The 20,010-nt window shown below is 44.8% G+C and overlaps 1 protein-coding gene across 1 annotated transcript; it reads left to right on the forward strand.

Annotated features, from left to right (window-relative positions):
* Positions 1-5,897: 5,897 nt before the first annotated feature.
* LOC138521312 (somatotropin-like) lies at positions 5,898-19,804 on the forward strand. Its single transcript, XM_069634056.1, has 5 exons — positions 5,898-5,961; positions 6,987-7,150; positions 10,483-10,599; positions 14,973-15,134; positions 19,398-19,804. The coding sequence occupies exons 1-5, from the start codon at positions 5,952-5,954 to the stop codon at positions 19,596-19,598; spliced, it is 654 nt and encodes a 217-aa protein (XP_069490157.1). The 5' UTR covers positions 5,898-5,951; the 3' UTR covers positions 19,599-19,804.
* Positions 19,805-20,010: the final 206 nt, after the last annotated feature.

The following is a 20,010-nucleotide window of genomic DNA, read 5'->3' on the forward strand; positions in this document are numbered from 1 at the left end:
CGCGGAACACAAATCGATAAAGAACAGCTTACCAATCAGGATTGAAACAATATTACTATGGCCTTAAAGCGGTTCATAGTGACTGTTTCAACAGTAAAACTTTCCACTGGTGAAAGTTCCGACACAAAAGTGTCGGGGAAAAAAGTTGAGACATTTTTTTTATGGGGGGGTCCCCCCCCAAACCCCTGTTTTTTTTACACACCTATTTAACTATACCAAATTAAAATAAACCATTTACTATTAAAAAATTCGAAACTTTGGTTTTCAGCACTTTTGTGTCAAAACCTCTGTCGAAACTTTTTTTTCAAAAGTATGACTGGACACCCCTTAAAAGCACTTTTTCAGTGAAGGACAAACCGTAATGAAATCATTGATGAAGATCCTTAGATGCATATTCAGAAATACCTCAGTAAATGCACATTGAATTAAAAATGATTGAATGTTTAAACGTCCGAACAAATGGGCTCAACCAAAATTACGGATTCTTGATATAAAATGACAATGGAAACTGCTCATGGCAATTGTGTCATTCAAAATCACAGATATCCTTATGTATGCCATTGCTTGTAAGACCGTCAAAAATCCTTTTGAACCAACCTCAGTTCTTGCCGACCATCACCCTATTGCTCTAAAGAAAGATTTGAATGCCCCAGGAGGAATTTGCAGGGTCCCTTCATTTGCACAAGTAGGGTCCAAATCTCGAAAGGCCATAGGGGGTAGAATGAAAGTGGTACACTACTCATAGCATTCTACACCCACAGCCCACTGCATGCAAGTCCTTTCATTATCATAGGGGTCTTCCGTGTAGGTCCAGAGGGTTGGTGGAAGGCAATACAGATCTACAGCAACCCTCCCATGCATTTATAATTAAATGTTTATTTAGGAGTTTCACAATGCTCTGAAAGTTTCCTGACTTTAATTTGACAGTGCCTGAGAGTCTAATGGGAATACAGCTGATGTCCCGCAGCTGCAAAATTTAAATTAAACACTTCAGCTCCTCTGAGGGTTGATGTGGATTAAGATTGGCGGGGTGCTGGGTTGCTGTTGTTGGCATGAATGTCTTTGAAATGGTCCTTGAACAGGTGCATTTTTAAGGCTTTCTTAAAGGCTGGCAGGTTGGGAAAATCTGTCAGAAGAGGATTTGTTTGAGAGTTGGCAAGCCTGGAGTCTGGTAGGTTATGCCCATGCTTGCTTGTTTCAATATTGTTGGGCCAAGAGATTTGGGCTACTTAATCTATGAGGGCAGCTATATTGGGTTGCCAGGCTCCTAATGTAGCGAGGCTCTAAACCAGGGGTCTGCAATGTGTGGCTCTCAAGATGTTTTGGATTACAAAGTGGGGTGCATTTAAAGACCCCAAACAGACGTCTCTTTCACATGAATAGCAATATTTTAAACACTGAAACAAAAATGTCCTGGCCTTTGTTTTAGTTTTTCAAGTAAAATTAAAGAGCCATGTGGAAAGGGGCCTACCTGTCATTACCAATGGATAAGCACCATTTTAATTTACAAAATAAGTAGGAATCAAAGATCCCCGTTACATGGAAAACAGGATTTTTAAACATTGAAAACAAAAACAGCCTTCACAGGTGTGTAAAAATAAAAGCAGTTAAAAAGTTAAAAAAAGTATCACTGCTCTCAGAAAAATGTCAGGAAAACAAAACATGATATGCGGGGTGACAAAAAGCAATGTATATTATGTTTCACCTACAAAACTCCAGTGACATTTGAAGAGCTACTTTGTCTTCATGGGAAATGTCAGCCCCAGGAAAACCCTTTTGCTGACTGTGGGCAAAACTTCACAAGGACATTTCCTACTCCCAACCTGGATGTCACATCTCCATCTAATCACCAACCGCAATAAAAGGTCCTACTAAAGGTATCAAAATTCAGTGTTCTCCAGACCTGCTGGCTCTTAAAGCATTGACTACAAGAAAAAGTTAAGTTGAATGGAGCATGACTAATATGTGTGAAAATGGGGGCACCCACTTCAATGAGCAAGCTTCCAACACAAAAGAGACTGATAAAAAAATCTCTGGGCACAGGCTGACCGAGTGAAAATAAACGGCCGGAAGGCAGGAGGAGGGCCATTTGTCTCACATGAAGATTCACAATTAATTTAAAAGGACTATTATAATTTAGACCTTTTCTCAGCCATCATAAGGCAGACAGATTTCATCTATGTACCATCTTTTAAGTAATTTCCATGCAATTTTGGGGATATAAAATTCATCCACCTGCGACTCATGGAACTGTAATGCCTATCTAAGATGTGTTTCTGGCTGATCTGAACATGTTCCAAATGTGAGAGTTGGTGAGCGGGTGGAAAAGAAAATTAGGGATATGCTTAATAACTTACATATTCATAACTGTTGTGCTTTTTTTATGGAAACAGCAGAAAGGTGCCACATGGCCATGGTACGGATTTGTTGGTCGGCTTATCTAATTCTCCATGATTAGCTAAATCAGAAAATATGTTTATTATGGCAGTTGCTAGTGAAATCATGAAATTGTGATACATAACTAGTTTTTGCCAAAAAGGTGAAAGGAGAACAAAGGGCGATTACAAATGGGAATTGCCATATGTTGCTCCAGATCCCTAACCAATCCTGACTTGGAGGCTGGATTTGGGAGGAGAGAGAAGGGTAACTTTTACAATCCTATTGGCAAGAATTATTGTGGGGTACTTCCCCAAGATTGTACTATTGGTGGTGTCATCGCTGCTATATAAGGGGGACTGCCCTAGGACAGAGATGCACAAAAAAAGAAAAGACAGAAAGAGAGGAACAGACAGACAAGAGACAGAACATCAGGAAGGCTGCTGAAATTTACCATTTAACAGCTGTAAGGAGACACCAGAGAAGATTGCTGAGAGTGCATCTGGGTGAAACTGTCTATTTCTAGGAAGGCCTCAAAGCTGACTGGGTCCTATGGTGGAGAGCGGGTCCTGAGATGCAGCTGGCTTTCCTGAACTTTAAACAGAGGCTTTCTATGTAAGCAGAACTGAGCCTTGGGAAACCAAAAGGTGGGGGGAGTCTGCTTGCCTTGAATCCTTTCCTGTTATAGTGGGTTGGGGGGCAACACCCTGTAGATCCTTAGCCTAGTTAAGCAAAAATATTCATTTAATTAATTCCCCATTTGGCAGAACACTACAGGTGAATTTTGTTAAAATTCTAAATTAACAAAGCTCACTTCCCAGTGTGTGTTGAAAACTATAGCCTATCATTTAATTGGGTAATCCTCTTTGTCCTGCTGACCTTGACTTCTTTAAGGAAGGAGGGTGTCTTTGTTCTTAAATCAGTCCAACCTTTTTATCCAGCTCCCCCAACACAGGCCTTTCAGTAAGGGGGGGAGGGGGGGTCTGAAATCCAAAATTCCCCAAATCATTCCAACTTTCCTGTCTGACTTCCCAACATAGACCAAAGCAAGGAGGGTCTGAAAAACAAACCGATAAATCACCCTGTGTTTATTTTAAACCAAATGTGTGGGTGAAATCATAATTACCAATCTTGAAATCCTACTGCTAGCCTTTTAAGCCTGCAGGAAAATCAAAATTGCACATCACATGATAATTGCCTTTGTTATTGATCAGTGTAATTATTTCGTGAAAATTGCAGAAAGTGAAGAATTGTTATTGTGTTCTTTTTAACTCACTTTTGTGATTTATTTATGCTGAGAGAAGTTGATTGTGTTATATTACGGATAAAGCGGTGTTTGACATTTTCGTGCAAAGTTCTATTACTTTTATTTAAATAAATACCAATATATTTCGCATACACCGGCCTGGTTCTTGCCTCATTGTTAGCTCAGGGGAGAGGGATCCAAGGGGCATGATATGTGTCTGAGATAGGGCTAAAGAAAAGAATCTGTGAAACAGTTTGTTGCGTAACCACTTGAGTGGGGAGGGAAGGAACTCCCAGTGTTTGCGGGTGGCTTCTCACTAAACCGTTACAACAACTCCCATGATCCCTCACCATTGATTAATGCTGACTAGCTCTAATGGTAGTTGTAGTCCAAAACATCTGGTGAGCCAAAGTTTGTAGAATCTTGCTCTGAACCTGCCACAGCTTTGACGATTATGAAGAGGCTTCTGGACTTGAACCTTTGCTCCATGAGGAGCCTGCCGGCTGAGGAGATGTGGTCTGATTTATTAAGATTTGGGAATAGTCTAGATAGTATGCTTTGAAGTGTTTGGGTCTCTTTTTTGGGTGCTCCAGCGTAGACTACATACTCAAGAGTATGGTGCATTCCTGACACTTATCTACGCATTGGCAAGTAAACCCACAGGGGTGGCAAGCTTTCATTAGCCCCTTCAGCCCTGTAGCTTCAGGGAGTTCATTTACATGCCTTAAAGGACCTCTCATTTTACGCACATGAAGGTAGGAGTACCTTAGCTGTGAGGGGAACACTCTAGATGCCTTTCTGCAAAGGATGGGTATATAAAATGATGAGAAGACGTGTGCCCTACAGAAGGCGATTTTCCTATTTTGCTTACTGGTCATTGAGGGACATTTTTGAATACCAAAGTAATTCTTACAAATGAATCAAGTCATTTGCCAATATGCTGGACCCTCAAAATCTCAAACTCCTCTGATTGCCATGCTTGTAAAATATAAGCGCTGCTGGCAAAATATCTTAACAAGGGTTTATTTAACCGCTAAACTAAATGCAGTAGGAGTTTCTGCTGCAGCGCAGGCCCCTGATTTCACAGGTTGTTCCAAGACATTCAGGCCCATGTGCTCCAACCACACTCCACAGGGAATGCGGAGGACGTGTACGTCCTCCACAATTAATGAGATGACCATGACTCCTCTGGTTACTCAGTCATTTGCCCCCCCCCCCCCCCCCCCCGGCCCCAGAAGTTTACGGGTTTTAAGCCCAGGATCACAAAATGTGGTTTGAGTGGAAGCTATAATTGCTGTTCCAAATGCGTCCATTTTGCATTTTTGGGTCGTTAGTGACAAAATGAAAGTTTGATGGGCCAAAGTTTGAAATATTCGTGTAAATCCTACAGATCGAAATGTCTGCCTTCCCTATGCGTTGCATTCAAATCGCTGTAGCGTTGAACATGTTTTTGTTCAAATCTAGTTTCTATTAAGTTTTCTTGAAATTGCCTTCGCTGCTGAAGTCCATCTGTCATTGTTGACCCTTATCTCATCTTATTTCTTTAAAAAAAACGCCCTGCCCCTGATTTTTGGGTGCGAATTTCAACGGGTGACCTCCCTTGATTACCCCACAGCTGCATGACTGACCCTTCTCACCTGCTCTCACAGAAGCAAAGCAGCCCGTCACCTTTTCTTGGACTTTTTCTAATATTTTAAAATGTGAGCATATCCCCACTCTTCCCCTTTTCCTGTAGTTTATTTTCAAAACGCATATAGCATTTTCAAACTGTTCCTGTATTTTCGATATGTATTAGTTCAATGATCTATTTTTCAAACGTTAATGTTCAAACATGTGTGGCCCCTGAACCCCATCAGGTTCCCGGCAGGCGAGGCTTGGGTGCTTCCGGCTGCTAATGCCCCAGACCTCCTCCGGATGTCCCAGGCTGGTCCAGAGAAAGGCACCATCACCTGTTCACAGCCTACAGACATGCATTCTGGGAACTGGAGACTCTCCCGCCGCCTACGTCCTCATTCTATATTTGATGAACCAGCTCCGAGAATGATTAGGCAAGAGACAGGACTAGTGAATGTAAGCATGGAACAACCTGCATAATTATTTATCAGGGAGATAATCGGGAGGCCACTGCCACCTTCCAAACATACATGTATGTATGAGCGGAGATCTGATTGGACGGCGCCAGTTATGTTTAAATGTAAACATAGATGAATTGGTAAATATCAATAGGTTTTTTTGTGTATAAATAGTCAGATGCTCTCCAGGCAACTAAACCTACAATCCTCCGTCTTCAAGCCTGTACGCAACCACACCGCGCGCTACCAAAAGAAAAATGGTGTCAGGTAATTTTATTTTATTTCAATAGCTAAACATTTTTAAAGTTTTTTTATAGTGCTACAGATAATGCTAGTACAGGTAAAAGCTAAAAAAAAATACAAAGATTTTTTTATTATAGTAGCTTGCTTTAGGATCAGGACAGCTGATTGCTTATTAAGCTTGGCTTGAGTATTTCTCTTTGGTTCGTATCTTCCCATTGAAAATTATTGTCATTAACAAATTGAAGCATTTAAAAAAAAAGAAATAAGAAATACAAGCAGTTCACCTTGTATTTGGTCATATAGCACAGTAAGTACAAATCGCCACGCCTGAAGTTAAGGGAGTTACTGAGGAGTTTATACTCTCTTGTGAAGAATAGGTGTATTTCCAGCTGTTCCAAGGTCATTTTGATAAAGGAAAGGCTCAGCAGCAGTCAGAGGTCATAGATATGCAACTATGGGTCTATGGCACCATATAAATATGGGCATGTCCAGCAAATCTGCTTGCAAGCAGCACAATGCAAAACTCCAAATTAAATAATTAAATAAATAAATAAATAGGCAGCGGGCTGAGATGAACGAACTTCTAGTGCACAAAGAGCCCTGGGACCAGATAATTCAATGTATGGCATTAGAAGTACAACATACTTATAAACGTGCAATGTATATTTTCAAATGTTAATTGGGTTGGACAAATTCTAATGTTTTTGACAAATATTTGGTAGCAACTGTGGTTTTGAACCGTCATCTGATTGAGCAAGAGGTGATAAAGTCGCCCTTGGGATGGAAATAGCTGAACATTTGCATCCAGCCAATCAGACGCCATCCTTCCTTTCAAATTCTGCAGCCCCGCTTTAGTTTTTCTCTCTGTGCTGTTTCACCCTCTGCAGCCTCCTGGGCGAGCAGGGACTTATAGAACCTCTGTGTTGCCAACCTCAAGGAGGCTGCCATGAGCTACAGCTCCAGCAATGCCTTTGCCCCCTATTCCTGGTCACGTCTGGAGTGTCGCGAGAAGGGTTTCCTGCTATTCTGACCAATCTGTTCCTTTCCAGGTTTCTTCTTCTCTCCCGTGCTTCTGGCAGTTCTTGCCCTATCACTGCAGTCTCAGAAAGAGGTCTCGGCTTACCCTGCGGCCCCCCTGTCAAGCCTCTTCAATCACGCGGTGGCCCGGGCTCGACGCTTGCATCAGATCGCAGTGGACATATATACCGATTTTGTAAGTAGCGCTCCGGTCCTCCCAGTTCTAGGTGGCGCTTATCCTGCGAAGTTAAGTCTTTGCAACATCCATGTGTTCACCAAAAGCACCCAATACCAAGTTCCCCTTCAATAAATACAGATTATTGATGAAGGGATAGAACAGAGTGCGAGAGCACTGGTTGAATGCATGTGGATTTATAGGTGAGAGCCATCACCTATAGCAGGGCGCTGAAACCTTTGGCTCGCCCGACATTTAGGACTCCAGGCCTCATTATGAGTCAGACGGAAACCTGCCGGTGCTATCGGCGGCTTGCCGCCGGACTCATAACACTTTCCACCGCCAGAGATCCCGGTGCCACTGGGACATTACAAGTCCCGGTGGCCCGGGATAGCACAAGTGGCGGCGTAAACTGTAAGTCCCCATTCCCATGGAGCCCTGTAGGACTCGATAGGAATGGAGACACGGAAGCACTGGCACCGTTGCTACCGTTGCCGGTGCTTCTGTGTCAACTCTGCCTACCAGGGCCCTTGCACCCGGCAGGTCAGACTTGCCATGCGCAACGGTCCAGGTAGGCAGAGTTGTAGTGTGGCGGTCTGGAAAGAGTGCCGGTACAGTGCAACCAGCACCCCTATTTCCGGATCGCCACACTTGTAATGAGGCCCTCCAGCTCACAACACCTCTAGCCAGAACTCTCAACCCAATTAAAATGTGTTGCAAAACTGAAAAATGTAATTTTGTACGAAATCAAATATCCTATACCTTGCTTCAGCATTCTGGAGGGGGTTCTTTGTTTCACAAAAACATGGCAGGACCATACACACCTCCTACGTGGCTTGCTGGGAGTAGCCACAGTGTTCAGAGAGGCACTGTTGAGCGGACACCATCTGAAATTAAATAAAGTACTGGGGGTTTCGTTGTTCGGCCATTTCAGAGGAGAAGGTATCATCCTCGATTCTCTGAGCCAGGCCAAGAAGACATGGTGGGAGAAGATGGAAGTAGCGGTAGATGGGAATGGTGGTCAGGGAAGGGCATGGAAGGTGACTGAGGGTGAACGGTGGAGGAGTGGCTATAGCAGAAAGGGAAGAGCAGATGGAAATGAAGGGAAGCTGGTACATTGATGTTGCCACACTATTTTGCTTGCTTCTCCTTCTCTCTGTACTGTTTTTATAACTCATGTATAGCATTTATTTAAAAAAAGATACATAACATTTGTTCATAGGACGTGATTAATTGTGATTCACCTCTCAGGCTGTTGTTCAGGGGTCTGCAGTATACAGTTGTTAATTTTTCATGCTTTGACAATAGCTTTCCTTATGGAGAAGGGGGAAAGGAGGGAAGATGAAGTGAGTAGCGAATGGAAAGTCAAAGTAGTGTGGGAGTTTATGGAAGGGAACAAAGGAGTGGATGGAAGAGGAGAGATAACACTTTTGATAGTGTAGTGATCCGAGGGAAATCACTTTGTCAGCAAAACCACTTAAAAGCATGGAATATTTGTCACCCTAGTGACAAGCATTAACTACTTCCATCCTAATCTCTACCCCCATAGCCAACCTACCCAGGGCCCTCTGTCAGTCTTGCCCATGAATCCCTTTGTAATTCTGCCACTTAGTGCAATCCTAAGAAGCATCCATTCAAGTAGTCTTAGGGGTAAGTGTCTCGCCCCTGGTCCTAACAACCTAGGTCTGAATCCAGGCTGCTTAAAGCAGTCCAACAGACTAAACCAATTGAAGGGTGCAAATGGCTCTTTCTGGATCCAGGAAGACATTTCTTGCCGGATCATGGATCTGGGAATGCTGGCTCCATGTGTTTAGGGTGCTCCTACACCCACAGCCAATGGAAATTCGGCCCCTCTGATCACAAACAGGGCCCACCCGGATGAAAAGTCCTGGAGCCGGGCCTGCTTGCATCATAAATATAACACATAATATCCAATGCTCAATGTCTGACGAGTGCGAGGGCTGGTGGTAGCAACACCTCCCAAACTCGGCGTGCTGAAAAAGTAGTGCATTTTGGCAAAATCCACCTGCTTCACCAATTTTGCACACACAGTGAAATGGCCCTTTCAGTCGTTTTCTCGACATGGCGGTTTCCGCCAAAATGTCAGACAATTTGGAGGTTGTGAAAGATTTTGGCACCATTATAGGCTGACATTTCACGCAAACGAAAATGAGCTAAAAAGTGGAAAAATAAGTAACAGTCTCATGCATGCCAACAGAAAATGGAGGGAATAATTTCGCTCACCCCTAATGAGGGCATCCGTCTATTGAGTGTTTTGTGTAACATGAGGGTTGTGTATTCACTGTCCTCCAATTGGGGCAGGTGGTTTGTTGGTCTGCCAGAGAGCACACCCCTTCTCAACTGTGCACCTTGATTCTCTAATACCTCATGGAGTATAACTGGGGGGCTGTTAGCATCTCTATGCCAGCACCCCTGTGAAAGCACTCGGGCCCTTCTGCACACAACCTTTCAAAAGCCTCGTGTGGTCCAGCCACCCACTGCCCTGCTAGGCTACATCCTTTACACTAGTGCTGAGCAGTGGTCTGGTTGGTATCATTGTGCCTCCAGGGCTGCGTTTCAGGGAGATGGTCGCCACAGCATGGAGGCAAGCTGCACCGAACTAAACATCTACCGTGCTATTTGTTGCAGGGAGCGGCAGCATTCTGGGGTAGTCTGGTGTACGTCTTCTACGCGCTTGCCACTTTCAAGACTTCCTCAGAAATAGTGCCCATAAACCAGCTCCGCCAAGGAGGCGCTCCAAAATGATGTCCACTCACTGACTCCACCCATGCACCACACGGACCAATCCCTAGGTGTTGCTCCAAAATTATGTTCGCTCACGCACTCTGCACAGGCACCACACAGACCAATCCCTAGGTGGCGCTCCAAAATGATTCCCACTCATTGAGTCAGCGCATGCACCACATGTACCAATCCCTAGGTGGCGCTCCAAAATTATGTCCACTCACTGACTCTGCACAGGCACCACACCGACCAATCCCTAGGTGGCGCTCCAAAATGATGTCCACTCACTGACTCCGCCCATGCACCACACTGACCAATCCCTACCTGGCGCTGCACTATGATTGCATGGTGCAAAGCGTCATTCGTTCGTAGGGTGGTCACACCAATTACAGCGCACAGATTCCATCCCTGCTCACAGGCACTATCTCTATTGATGAGTTGACTTTCACTGTGTAAAACAGTGGGGCTAGCACAAGTGGGGGTACAGAGAACACAGCAGGTGTTACGGGTTGCATGGCAATAAGGTTGGACTTTTTCTCAAGTTCTAAAGTACATTCTTTTCTCCATAACATTATCAGGGTTCTTATTTATAATTTTATTTTTTACAGGAGGGGACCTACATTTCTGATGAACAGAGACAATCTAGCAGGATTTATCAGGCAGCATTTTGTTGCTCAGAGACCATTCCTGCCCCTACTGGGAAAGATGATGCTCAGCAGCGATCGGTAAGCTATGCATTTTGGTACCATATGTAATGAAGGAGCAGTAGTAACAGAAGCATAGTGGGTGGCATGAAGGTCTGGTACCGATATGCCAAAGCAGTACTAGAAGAAACAGAGTGGGTGGCCAGGAGGTCTGGTACACATATGCCAAAGCAGTACTAGAAGAAACAGAGTGGGTGACCGGGAGGTCTGGTACCCATACGCCTAAGCAGTACTAGAAGAAACGTAGTGGGTGGCCAGGAGGTCTGGTACCCATACGCCTAAGCAGTACTAGAAGAAATACAGTGGGTGGCCGGGAGGTCTGTTACCCATACGCCTTAGCAGTACTAGAAGAAATACAGTGGGTGGCTGGGTGGTCTGGTACCCATACGCCTAAGCGGTACTAGAAGAAATACAGTGGGTGGCCGGGAGGTCTGTTAGAAGAAAGACAGCGGGTGGCCGGGAGGTCTGTTACCCATACGCCTAAGCAGTACTAGAAGAAATACAGTGGGTGGCCGGGAGGTCTGGTACCCATACGCCTTAGCGGTACTAGAAGAAATACAGTGGGTGGCCAGGAGGTCTGTTACCCATACGCCTAAGCGGTACTAGAAGAAATACAGTGGGTGGCCGGGAGGTCTGGAACCCATACGCCTAAGCAGTACTAGAAGAAATACAGTGGGTGGCCGGGAGGTCTGGTACCCATACGCCTAAGCAGTACTAGAAGAAATACAGTGGGTGGCCGGGAGGTCTGTTACCCATACGCCTTAGCAGTACTAGAAGAAATACAGTGGGTGGCCGGGAGGTCTGTTACCCATATGCCTAAGCAGTACTAGAAGAAATACAGTGGGTGGCCGGGAGGTCTGGTACCCATACGCCTAAGCAGTACTAGAAGAAATACAGTGGGTGGCCGGGAGGTCTGTTACCCATACGCCTTAGCAGTACTAGAAGAAATACAGTGGGTGGCCGGGAGGTCTGTTACCCATACGCCTAAGCAGTACTAGAAGAAATACAGTGGGTGGCTGGGAGGTCTGGAACCCATGCTCCGAAGCAGTACTAGAAGAAACACAGTAGGTGGCTTGAAGGTCTGGTACCCATATGCGGAAGCAGTACTAGAAGAAAGGGACAGTGGTGGAAGGTCTGGCACCCATAGGAAGAAACAGTACTGGAAGAAAGGGAGTAGCTGAAAGATCTAGTACCCATATGCAGTAGCAGTACTAAAAGAAAGGGTGAGGCTGAAAGGTGTGGTATACATATATATATATATATATGCACGAGCAGTACTAGAAGAGAGGGCGAGGGCTGCAAGGTCTGGTACCCATATGAAGAAGTACTCATAGAAGGAAGGGAGACGCTGAAAGGTACATGTATACAGGTCACTAGAATTGACAAACCACACAGAACATTTCAGAATTTCACAGGGAACCGCATAGAAAAACATTGCACGTAATTGTCATTCATATATCATGTTTCGCTCTTTATGCACTTACTTTGGCAACATTTGCCTGATTTTTGAAATCATTTTCAGTGAAACCTGTCAATAAATATTGTTATTGCCCCAAGCCGCAAGTCAGTACACCAAAGCAAGATAAAGGGAACTAAAACAGAGCGGAGGCAGATTGCTCTGAATTTAACATGGAGAGGCAAAGGAGAACAAATGGAATGTTGGGAGCAAAGTCTTGCACAACCATTATAGGCCCTCTGCTATGTCAGTGTCTGCTATGGTCCTCCCGACAATTCAATGCTCTCATTAGACGTCATTGATCACATTTACATGCAATAACTACTATTAATGGACTGCTAAAAGAATGAATTAGAGTGTCATTTAACAGCAGTTATTGCCCCTATTTGTACATGAACCATTTCCAAAACAAGAAATGTAACATATTTGAAATATGTGTGAAATAGCAAAACATTAAGAAAAATAAACACCATGGTCATTAGGTAGCGATAATTATTAAAAGTATATAATGAAGTAATGTGGTGATTTAGAAGGCGCCCAAATGAGTACTGGCTGACTAGTACTAGTCAGCTGCCTTGGATTTATTTGCATGTAAGTTTATTGTTTTTCAAAGCTGCAGCATTCATAACCAGTGATGATATTGATGGTAAAAAAAGAAAAAAAAACTTTGTCGAGGAAGCTACGCGCCTCGTTAAGAATACGGCTGTATGGCCAATTCGATTAACATCACTTTACTGCTGCATTACTGCACTACCGTACTAGGAATTCTGGTCATAAGGATTCTATTACCACCACTTTACTGCTGCATTGCTGCACCGCCGTACTAGGAATTCTGGTCGTAAGGATTCTACTAACACCACTTTACTGCTGCATTACTGCACCGCTGTACTAGGAATTCTGGTCGTAAGGATTCTATTGCCACCACTTTACTGCTGCATTACTGCACCGCCATACTAGGAATTCTGGTTGTAAGATGGATGGTTTAACTTAAGCTAGAAGCTGGAGGTAAGTCATCCACGTCACTGCTAAAAACTGTAAGATTGGCCGCGTGGAACTATGTCTGTTCTTACAGTGAATAAAACAAGTCGCGGTCATTTCTAGCACTGGCCCTAACGCAATATCTTTCAGTTACTGGGTCAATGCTAAGAGCAATTGGCATTGGAAAAGCCAACAGTTTCGGATTTGTGTGATCTGGTAGGGCTTTGCAGGCACTGCCATCCACGGTATGCCCTGGTACTCAAGCCATTTGCTAGCTGTTGCTACCTTATGACCAGAGAGTAACATTTGTCAAGTACTGCTGTGTTAGGCCCCTAGACTTACATTACATGGCACATATTGCTACTGTGTATCCTAAATGTTATAAATTTAGGGCCCGATTCAAGGAATTTTTTGCTGAAAAGTGACTTTGCACTGCCGACACAAACCCCGATTCATGGAACTGTGCAAAGGGTATTTCTGCAGTGCAAAATGAACTTTGCACTGACTTTGCACTGCAAAAATACACTTTCCACAGGTCCATGAATCAGGTTTTGTGTCGGCAGTGCAAAGTCACTTTTCAGCAGTGCAAAGTCACTTTGAATCGTGCAAAAAATTCCATTAATCGGGCCCCTAGATTCTAAGGGGGACGACTCAGCCCTAAACCCTACCGAGGATTCATTGCATCGACACCTATAGATACAGTGCATAGAAACCGAGCAAGAGCTCAGCACACACAACGCGTGTAAGATAGACGCTCTAAAAGTATTTCAATTTTTTTTAATAAGTAACTTAGACATTTTATACAACAATGTATTACAAAACCTACTACCTCCATACAACAAACATACATCAAAATGTATATAGATTTGCTGTTTTATACTACACTTAAAATGCAGTACGTAAAAACTTGTTTGTTTAGTCACATTATCTACAAGAAAACATAGAACATTTCAGTACCAAGTTTCCAAAGTCAGCATGGCATATAATTCACTTATGCAGACACCACATGCTCAGGTCACACCTATAATGCAGCCAAAACAGCAGAGAGCCGAGAACAAGAGAAATGGTAGTAATATCTGGCGTAAGCTCTAACGAACATCGCCGGTCAGATAGCACAGCAAGTAGCACACTGAGGGCCTCATCACAAGTTGGGCTGTATTCCTGCTGTAATACCGCCCACTGTAATAGCCCTAGCACCGACCAGCCCAGTGGTATTACCACTGGATCACGGGTTGGGCCTTAACGGTAAATCCCCATTCCTGATTGGGTCAATTGGATCCAATGGGGAATTTTCGGTGATAATACTGCGGGCTAATACAGCCAGCTGTAATACCGCTGAAAACAGGGATTTTCACCTCCAGAAAAAAGCTGGAGGTAAAACAGCCGGTTTAGCGCCCAACTCGTGATAGAGCCAGCCCTTAAATGCGGCGGTAATACTGTTACCACCGCATTTAAGGGCTACAACCCAACTCCTGATGAGGCCCTGAGTCCCTTTGCTATCGGTGCAGCATCTGTTGACGCAGGTTCAAATCCCTCCAGGTCCTAACTCAGCGTTTCATCCTTCCGAGGTCCATATATAAGCATCTCACACTGTGGGTAGTAATAAACAGTGCTCAGATACCTGAGGGTTCGTAGCGCTATATAAATGCACATTATTATTATTTGCCCCTCTTTCATGGGGCCTAGTTTACTAGTTACTGGTTTTTTTTTGGGGTATGGGTGGGCAATAAAAGGGGTGATGTGGGGGAGAAGTGTCCCCTCTTTTTGGGGGTTTTACCTCGGAAGGGCGGGGTGGGGGGCTGCCTTATTTTTGTGAAATGTTTTGATACGACACATGGGGACTTTTCGCAGCGATCTTATTCCACTCTTCTAGGAGCTTCCGGCCTCTGTTCCGTTCCTCTCTGTTATTGCCATTCAATTGTTGAGCCCTAGCAAAGTGCTCCTCTTTCTCCCCTGCCAGGACATGGAGCTGCTGCGCTTCTCCTTGACTCTCATTCGGTCCTGGCTAACCCCGGTGCAGTTCCTCAGCAGCGTGCTCACCAACAGCTTCGTTTTCGGCAGCTCAGACAAGGTCTATGAGAGACTAAAGGACCTGGAGGAAGGCATCCAGACTCTGATCCGGGTAAGTGTGAGCACCCCCCCTACCAACTCCCCCCAAATGCACGCAGCCCTGTCTTCATTCTCATGCCCACTGCCCCAGCAGCTTCTCAATCTAGCAACGTGTTCCTGAGCTCCCAGAATCCCCATTACTCCCACATCCTGTAAATGTAAAATGCATCACACAAAAAAAAAAACACACACTAGGCAGATCAAAACATGTCTCTTACTTCAGTACATCTTTGGATAAGGTGTGCAGGTGCCGTTTAGTTTTATCAATGATTGGTAAAAGGGGGATTGGGCCAATTATTCCAACTGCAATTAAACCAAAATGCACCATTTTGTTAAATGGCTAAATACAAAAAAAAAAATGGTATAACTCGCTTCATGCCAGCCTCCAGGCGCAGTACTGGGTATCGAACAGCATTGCCTTGTTTCCAAAACAAGCACATTGCCCCTGAGCTATCCTCCGAGCCCCGTAATGACTGAGAACATAGGGACGCATTACAAGTTTGTCGGTCCTGAAACAAGGGTGCCGGTAAGATCACTGGCACCCTTGTTTCCAGACCGGAAAACTCTGAGTCTGCCTGCCATGGCACCCGATAGGTCTGACACTGCTGGGCGGTGCGGCCGCGGTAGGCAGACCATTCACGGAAGCACCGGCACCATTAACAACGGTGCCGGTGCTTCCAAGTCCCCACTCCCGTAGAGTCCTATGACACTTTATGGGAATGGGGACCTACATTTTACCGGTGCCTGACTTCCCGGGCCGCCAGACTTGTAATCCACCAGTGGCACCGGGAAGTCATGCGCCAGTAAAATGTTACGAGTACGGTAGCACCGGAAGGGTTACCGCCGGACTCGTAATGAGGCCCATAGTGTAACAGCAGTATGAAGTCATTCGGTCAACCAATCACTTTCAGCTTTTGCTTGCACTCGATCGAGGCAATAGAGTGGCCATCCCTCAGTAAGAGACTGCCTATCCATAGCTACCACGTGACCCAGTGTCATGCAAAACATCTTGAGACAGTCCTGGATTTGCACTGTGCATGCTGGGACTTGTAGGCCCGTTTATTTAAAACAGAAGGAAAACCTACAAGCCCCAGAATGCAAACAGGACCGGCTCAAGTTGTCATACAGGGCATGGGCCGCTTGGCAGCTAAGAATTTAAGAAAAATCTAGTGATTTTTCCTTGATGGGGGTGGACTGGGTCCTCTACCAAAAAGCATTACTTTATGGGTGAAAATACCCTAAGACCCTAGTAATCTCACACCTCGATGGAGGGGCCGTCGTCCTTAACGGTATTCCGGCCATACACCTGGCCCACTAGTTCGGACACTCCTAGGTATGTACCACCCCTGTAGTAGGGGATATCCAAGCTCCAACGTGACCTCCCCTTCCACTGACCTCTGTTAACCCCAAATTACTTGTACAGCGCTCCATTTCTTCCAAGCTAGGTTTGCGCTATATAGACCCAAATGCAAGGGGGAGCGTTCCAGTTCTTGTTTTTATTTTTTATCTTGCAAAGTGCCTGAAGTTAGGCGTTATCTGTGAGTTTTAGTCAGCAAACTAGGGTCCATATTGCTTAGTGTACATAAACCCACTTTCCCTATTCATTCAAGTTTGCTGGGTCCCAAAGGTGGGAATGATTTGAATTCCTGACTCTCTGTTATGAAGTTGCCACTTAGGTTTGTCACACTCATGTCCTTAATGTGATTCATTGGGTCAGGAAAATGTCTTCCTGTGGAGAAGCCCGTTACTGTGTTCAGTCACACCCGATTCATGTCCTCAAACTAGGGTACAGCACTTCTCTTAGGGCTTCTATAAAGTAAGTTGGGGGTCCAGATGCAGGTGGCCCACTTATAATTGACGCATGAAACCTTTCTGTTTTCTGGTTTACTTGAGATATCCCTTGATTGCTATTCCTAGGGTGCAGTACCACCTACCTTCTTTCAGAGACATGATGCGTCTCATTACAAGTTTGGCTGTATACCGGCAGTAAATCCACCCAAATACCGCCAAACTCAATTACTGTTATCGTCACTTGGTCCCGTGGAGTAGCCAAGGGATTATAAGTGGTGGTAATTCCCCATTATTTAGAGTCCATACGACCCTGTAGGGATCTCTGGTAGATTCATCACCGGTGGAATTAATGTAAATCCACCGGTTTTTGGAAGTAAAGTGAAGGATTTACCTCCAACTACAAGCTGAGGTACTTCTGCCAGCGGTCAATCCGCCAAAAATTATAATTTGGCGGTGCAGGAAAAGTGGCAGGGAACAGCATTACTGCCACTTTTTTTTCCCACACTGCCAAACATGTAATGAAGCCAACAGTCTGGGGTTCCCCATTCGTGCTTTTCTTAGGACAATATCGCAGGTTGGCTGGTTACTCCCCACCCAAATCTGTTTTTACAAACGCCAGGAAGGACTAACTGAGGTGCTATGCTGCCTGTTGACCCCATTCAGACTGCCCGGTCCGGGCATTCTCATAACTTGGCATACTGTAATGAATTTGGCCCACTCTGTTTCTAATGAGCCCTGGCAACTTCCTTGGGTCTGACTAGGTGGCCCCTCCATCCCTGGACTGGTGGCAACTTTTACCAATTCACTATGTCCTATTTGGCAAAAGCAGTATATTTTACTGCGTTGTGACCCTCTTTCTTTTAGTGAAGCCACAAATAGCACTCACGCCATTGGCCAGATCCCCATCAAAGAATCCAGTTGACCCCTCTGCGCCATTGCAATAGCTGAGTTCCCTTACTCTTCTATCCACTTCCCGTCACCGGCCACCTTCCTACACCCACACACCAACAATCAGTGAGCTGCCTCACCTATCCATGCCCTGGCCATCACCCAGTCCCCCCACCCCCTCTTCCACACCCTCACCATCCCACTGCCGTTTCACTGGTCCACACTGGTTCTACAGGCGTCTTGCTCCCAAGCAGATCCATTCTCGGATTCCACAGCAGGTATCTTTGCATCCAGGGACTCTAAACACCTTGATCTGTTTCAACACAACTAAAGCAGAAGGCGCCTCACTCGAAAAGCATAAACCAATAGTTATCAATATGTTGTCAATGTATTAGTATTCAAAGATGACAACGGGTCCTTCAATGGAAGTGCAAGGTGCAATTTTACGACAGTAGGCATGTCCAAAAAAATATACAAATTATACATATTTAAACAGCAAGGTGCAAATTGCAGGACATTAACATATTTCAATAATATATAGTGGAACTTTAATAATTCCAAAGTACACGAGTTCACGTGTATCTCTTTGTGTACGTGGTGGCGAGGAGTATGGGAGGCAAATTCCAGAGATGGTTCATTTTTCAGGGCATCCTCCAACTTAATGAGAAAGGATGTCACTGGAGCAGGGGCCAATGGAAATGCTCCACTTTACCCAAACAACTCAGGATGTGAGTGGATGAAGAGGGCGAAAGAGTGGGGGTAGGTGTATGGGACATGGGCCTGAGCTGTAAAATGGCCCAAGTTTAGCCTGGCCAAAGTGATCTCAGGTCCCAAACATCCTACTGTAATAGTAGCCTGATGGAAGGGAGACTAAAGACTGCCCACTGCAAGTGCTCAAGCTCTGCGTACATTTCAATGTGCCCTCCCCTCCCCCGTCTGTTTGAGAGGACATCTAGAGCCTGGCCTTTTAGTTGCAGTCATGCTATTGTCTTGCATAGTTCTTGCATTTTTATTCTCCAACTATAAATGCAGTACTACAAGTACCAGATTTAAAGAGATGGATGCATGGAAGGCAGCTATGGCCGAGCAGCTCATACATGACACGAGGCCATTTGAGAGCTGTGTAACATCCGAGAGTTATACAGTTTGGATAAAGTCACCTGCTCTTAGTCATTGATTCAGGCATGAAGATTGTTGTCGTGCCTGGTTTAGATACAATGTACAATTACAAACAAATAACAAATAAACTGATGTCATAGAAATGACTGGATTAACTGGGTGATTTTCAATTATAAAGTCAGAGGGGAAACACACTACTATGATTTACAGAATGTGGGACTTTCCCTTTAATAAAAACAGATGTTTGCATGCCACTGCTAGAGAGTGAACAGTGCCTTCTCAAACTGTGGGAAATGACCAGGTCAGAGCTTCATGCCCCCGATGGGTGGGTGTTCGGTTCCTGGACCACTCCCCCTTCCCCTCCATGCAGCCTTGACGCACCTTACCGGCGGCGTGGGGATAATCGCTGGTACCTCTCCTTAACGCCTACCCTCCGCTTGAAGGCATCTCTGACACGGCTTGTGCCCTTCTCTTGCAGGAACTGGATGACGGGAGCCCCAGGGGATCTTCTCTGCTTAAACTCACCTATGACAACTTCGATGCCAACCAGAGAAATGAGGACGCCTTGTTCCGGAACTACGGGCTGCTCTCCTGCTTCAAGAAAGACATGCATAAAGTCGAAACCTACTTAAAAGTCATGAAATGTCGACGGATATTGGAGAATAATTGCACCATTTGATTCCCCTAGTTATTGGGCTTTTTAAAAAAAATGTTTTTAAAAAATATAATGTGTAGTGTTAATCTCCCAGGGACCTTTTCCAGAGGAAAGTCAAATTTGACTTTCATAAAGTGATTATTTCAGGTCTGCTGTGTTTATCAAAGAAAACTGCATAGAATGATATATCTTTATACATGTGTTTTCTCTGAATATAAATAAAGTGAAATACAAAGAACCACGTGTTTGTTATATGTATCCGTTTAGATGGAGCTTCAACCCTTTCCTTGGCAGCCAAGATCCCTTGGTAGGTGCAACCACAGCCCCTAAGAGCAGGCAGATGGCAGTGGTTATAAATGATTTGCACCCGGGGAAGATAGTTCAGCCAAGACAAATTCTCTGCTCGCTGTTCCAGCCACTTGCAGCTTTTCCCTGG

The sequence above is a fragment of the Ambystoma mexicanum genome, chromosome 13 (assembly GCF_040938575.1).
Source record: "Ambystoma mexicanum isolate Mex_15411 chromosome 13, UKY_AmexF1_1, whole genome shotgun sequence".
NCBI classification, from domain to species: Eukaryota; Metazoa; Chordata; class Amphibia; order Caudata; family Ambystomatidae; genus Ambystoma; species Ambystoma mexicanum.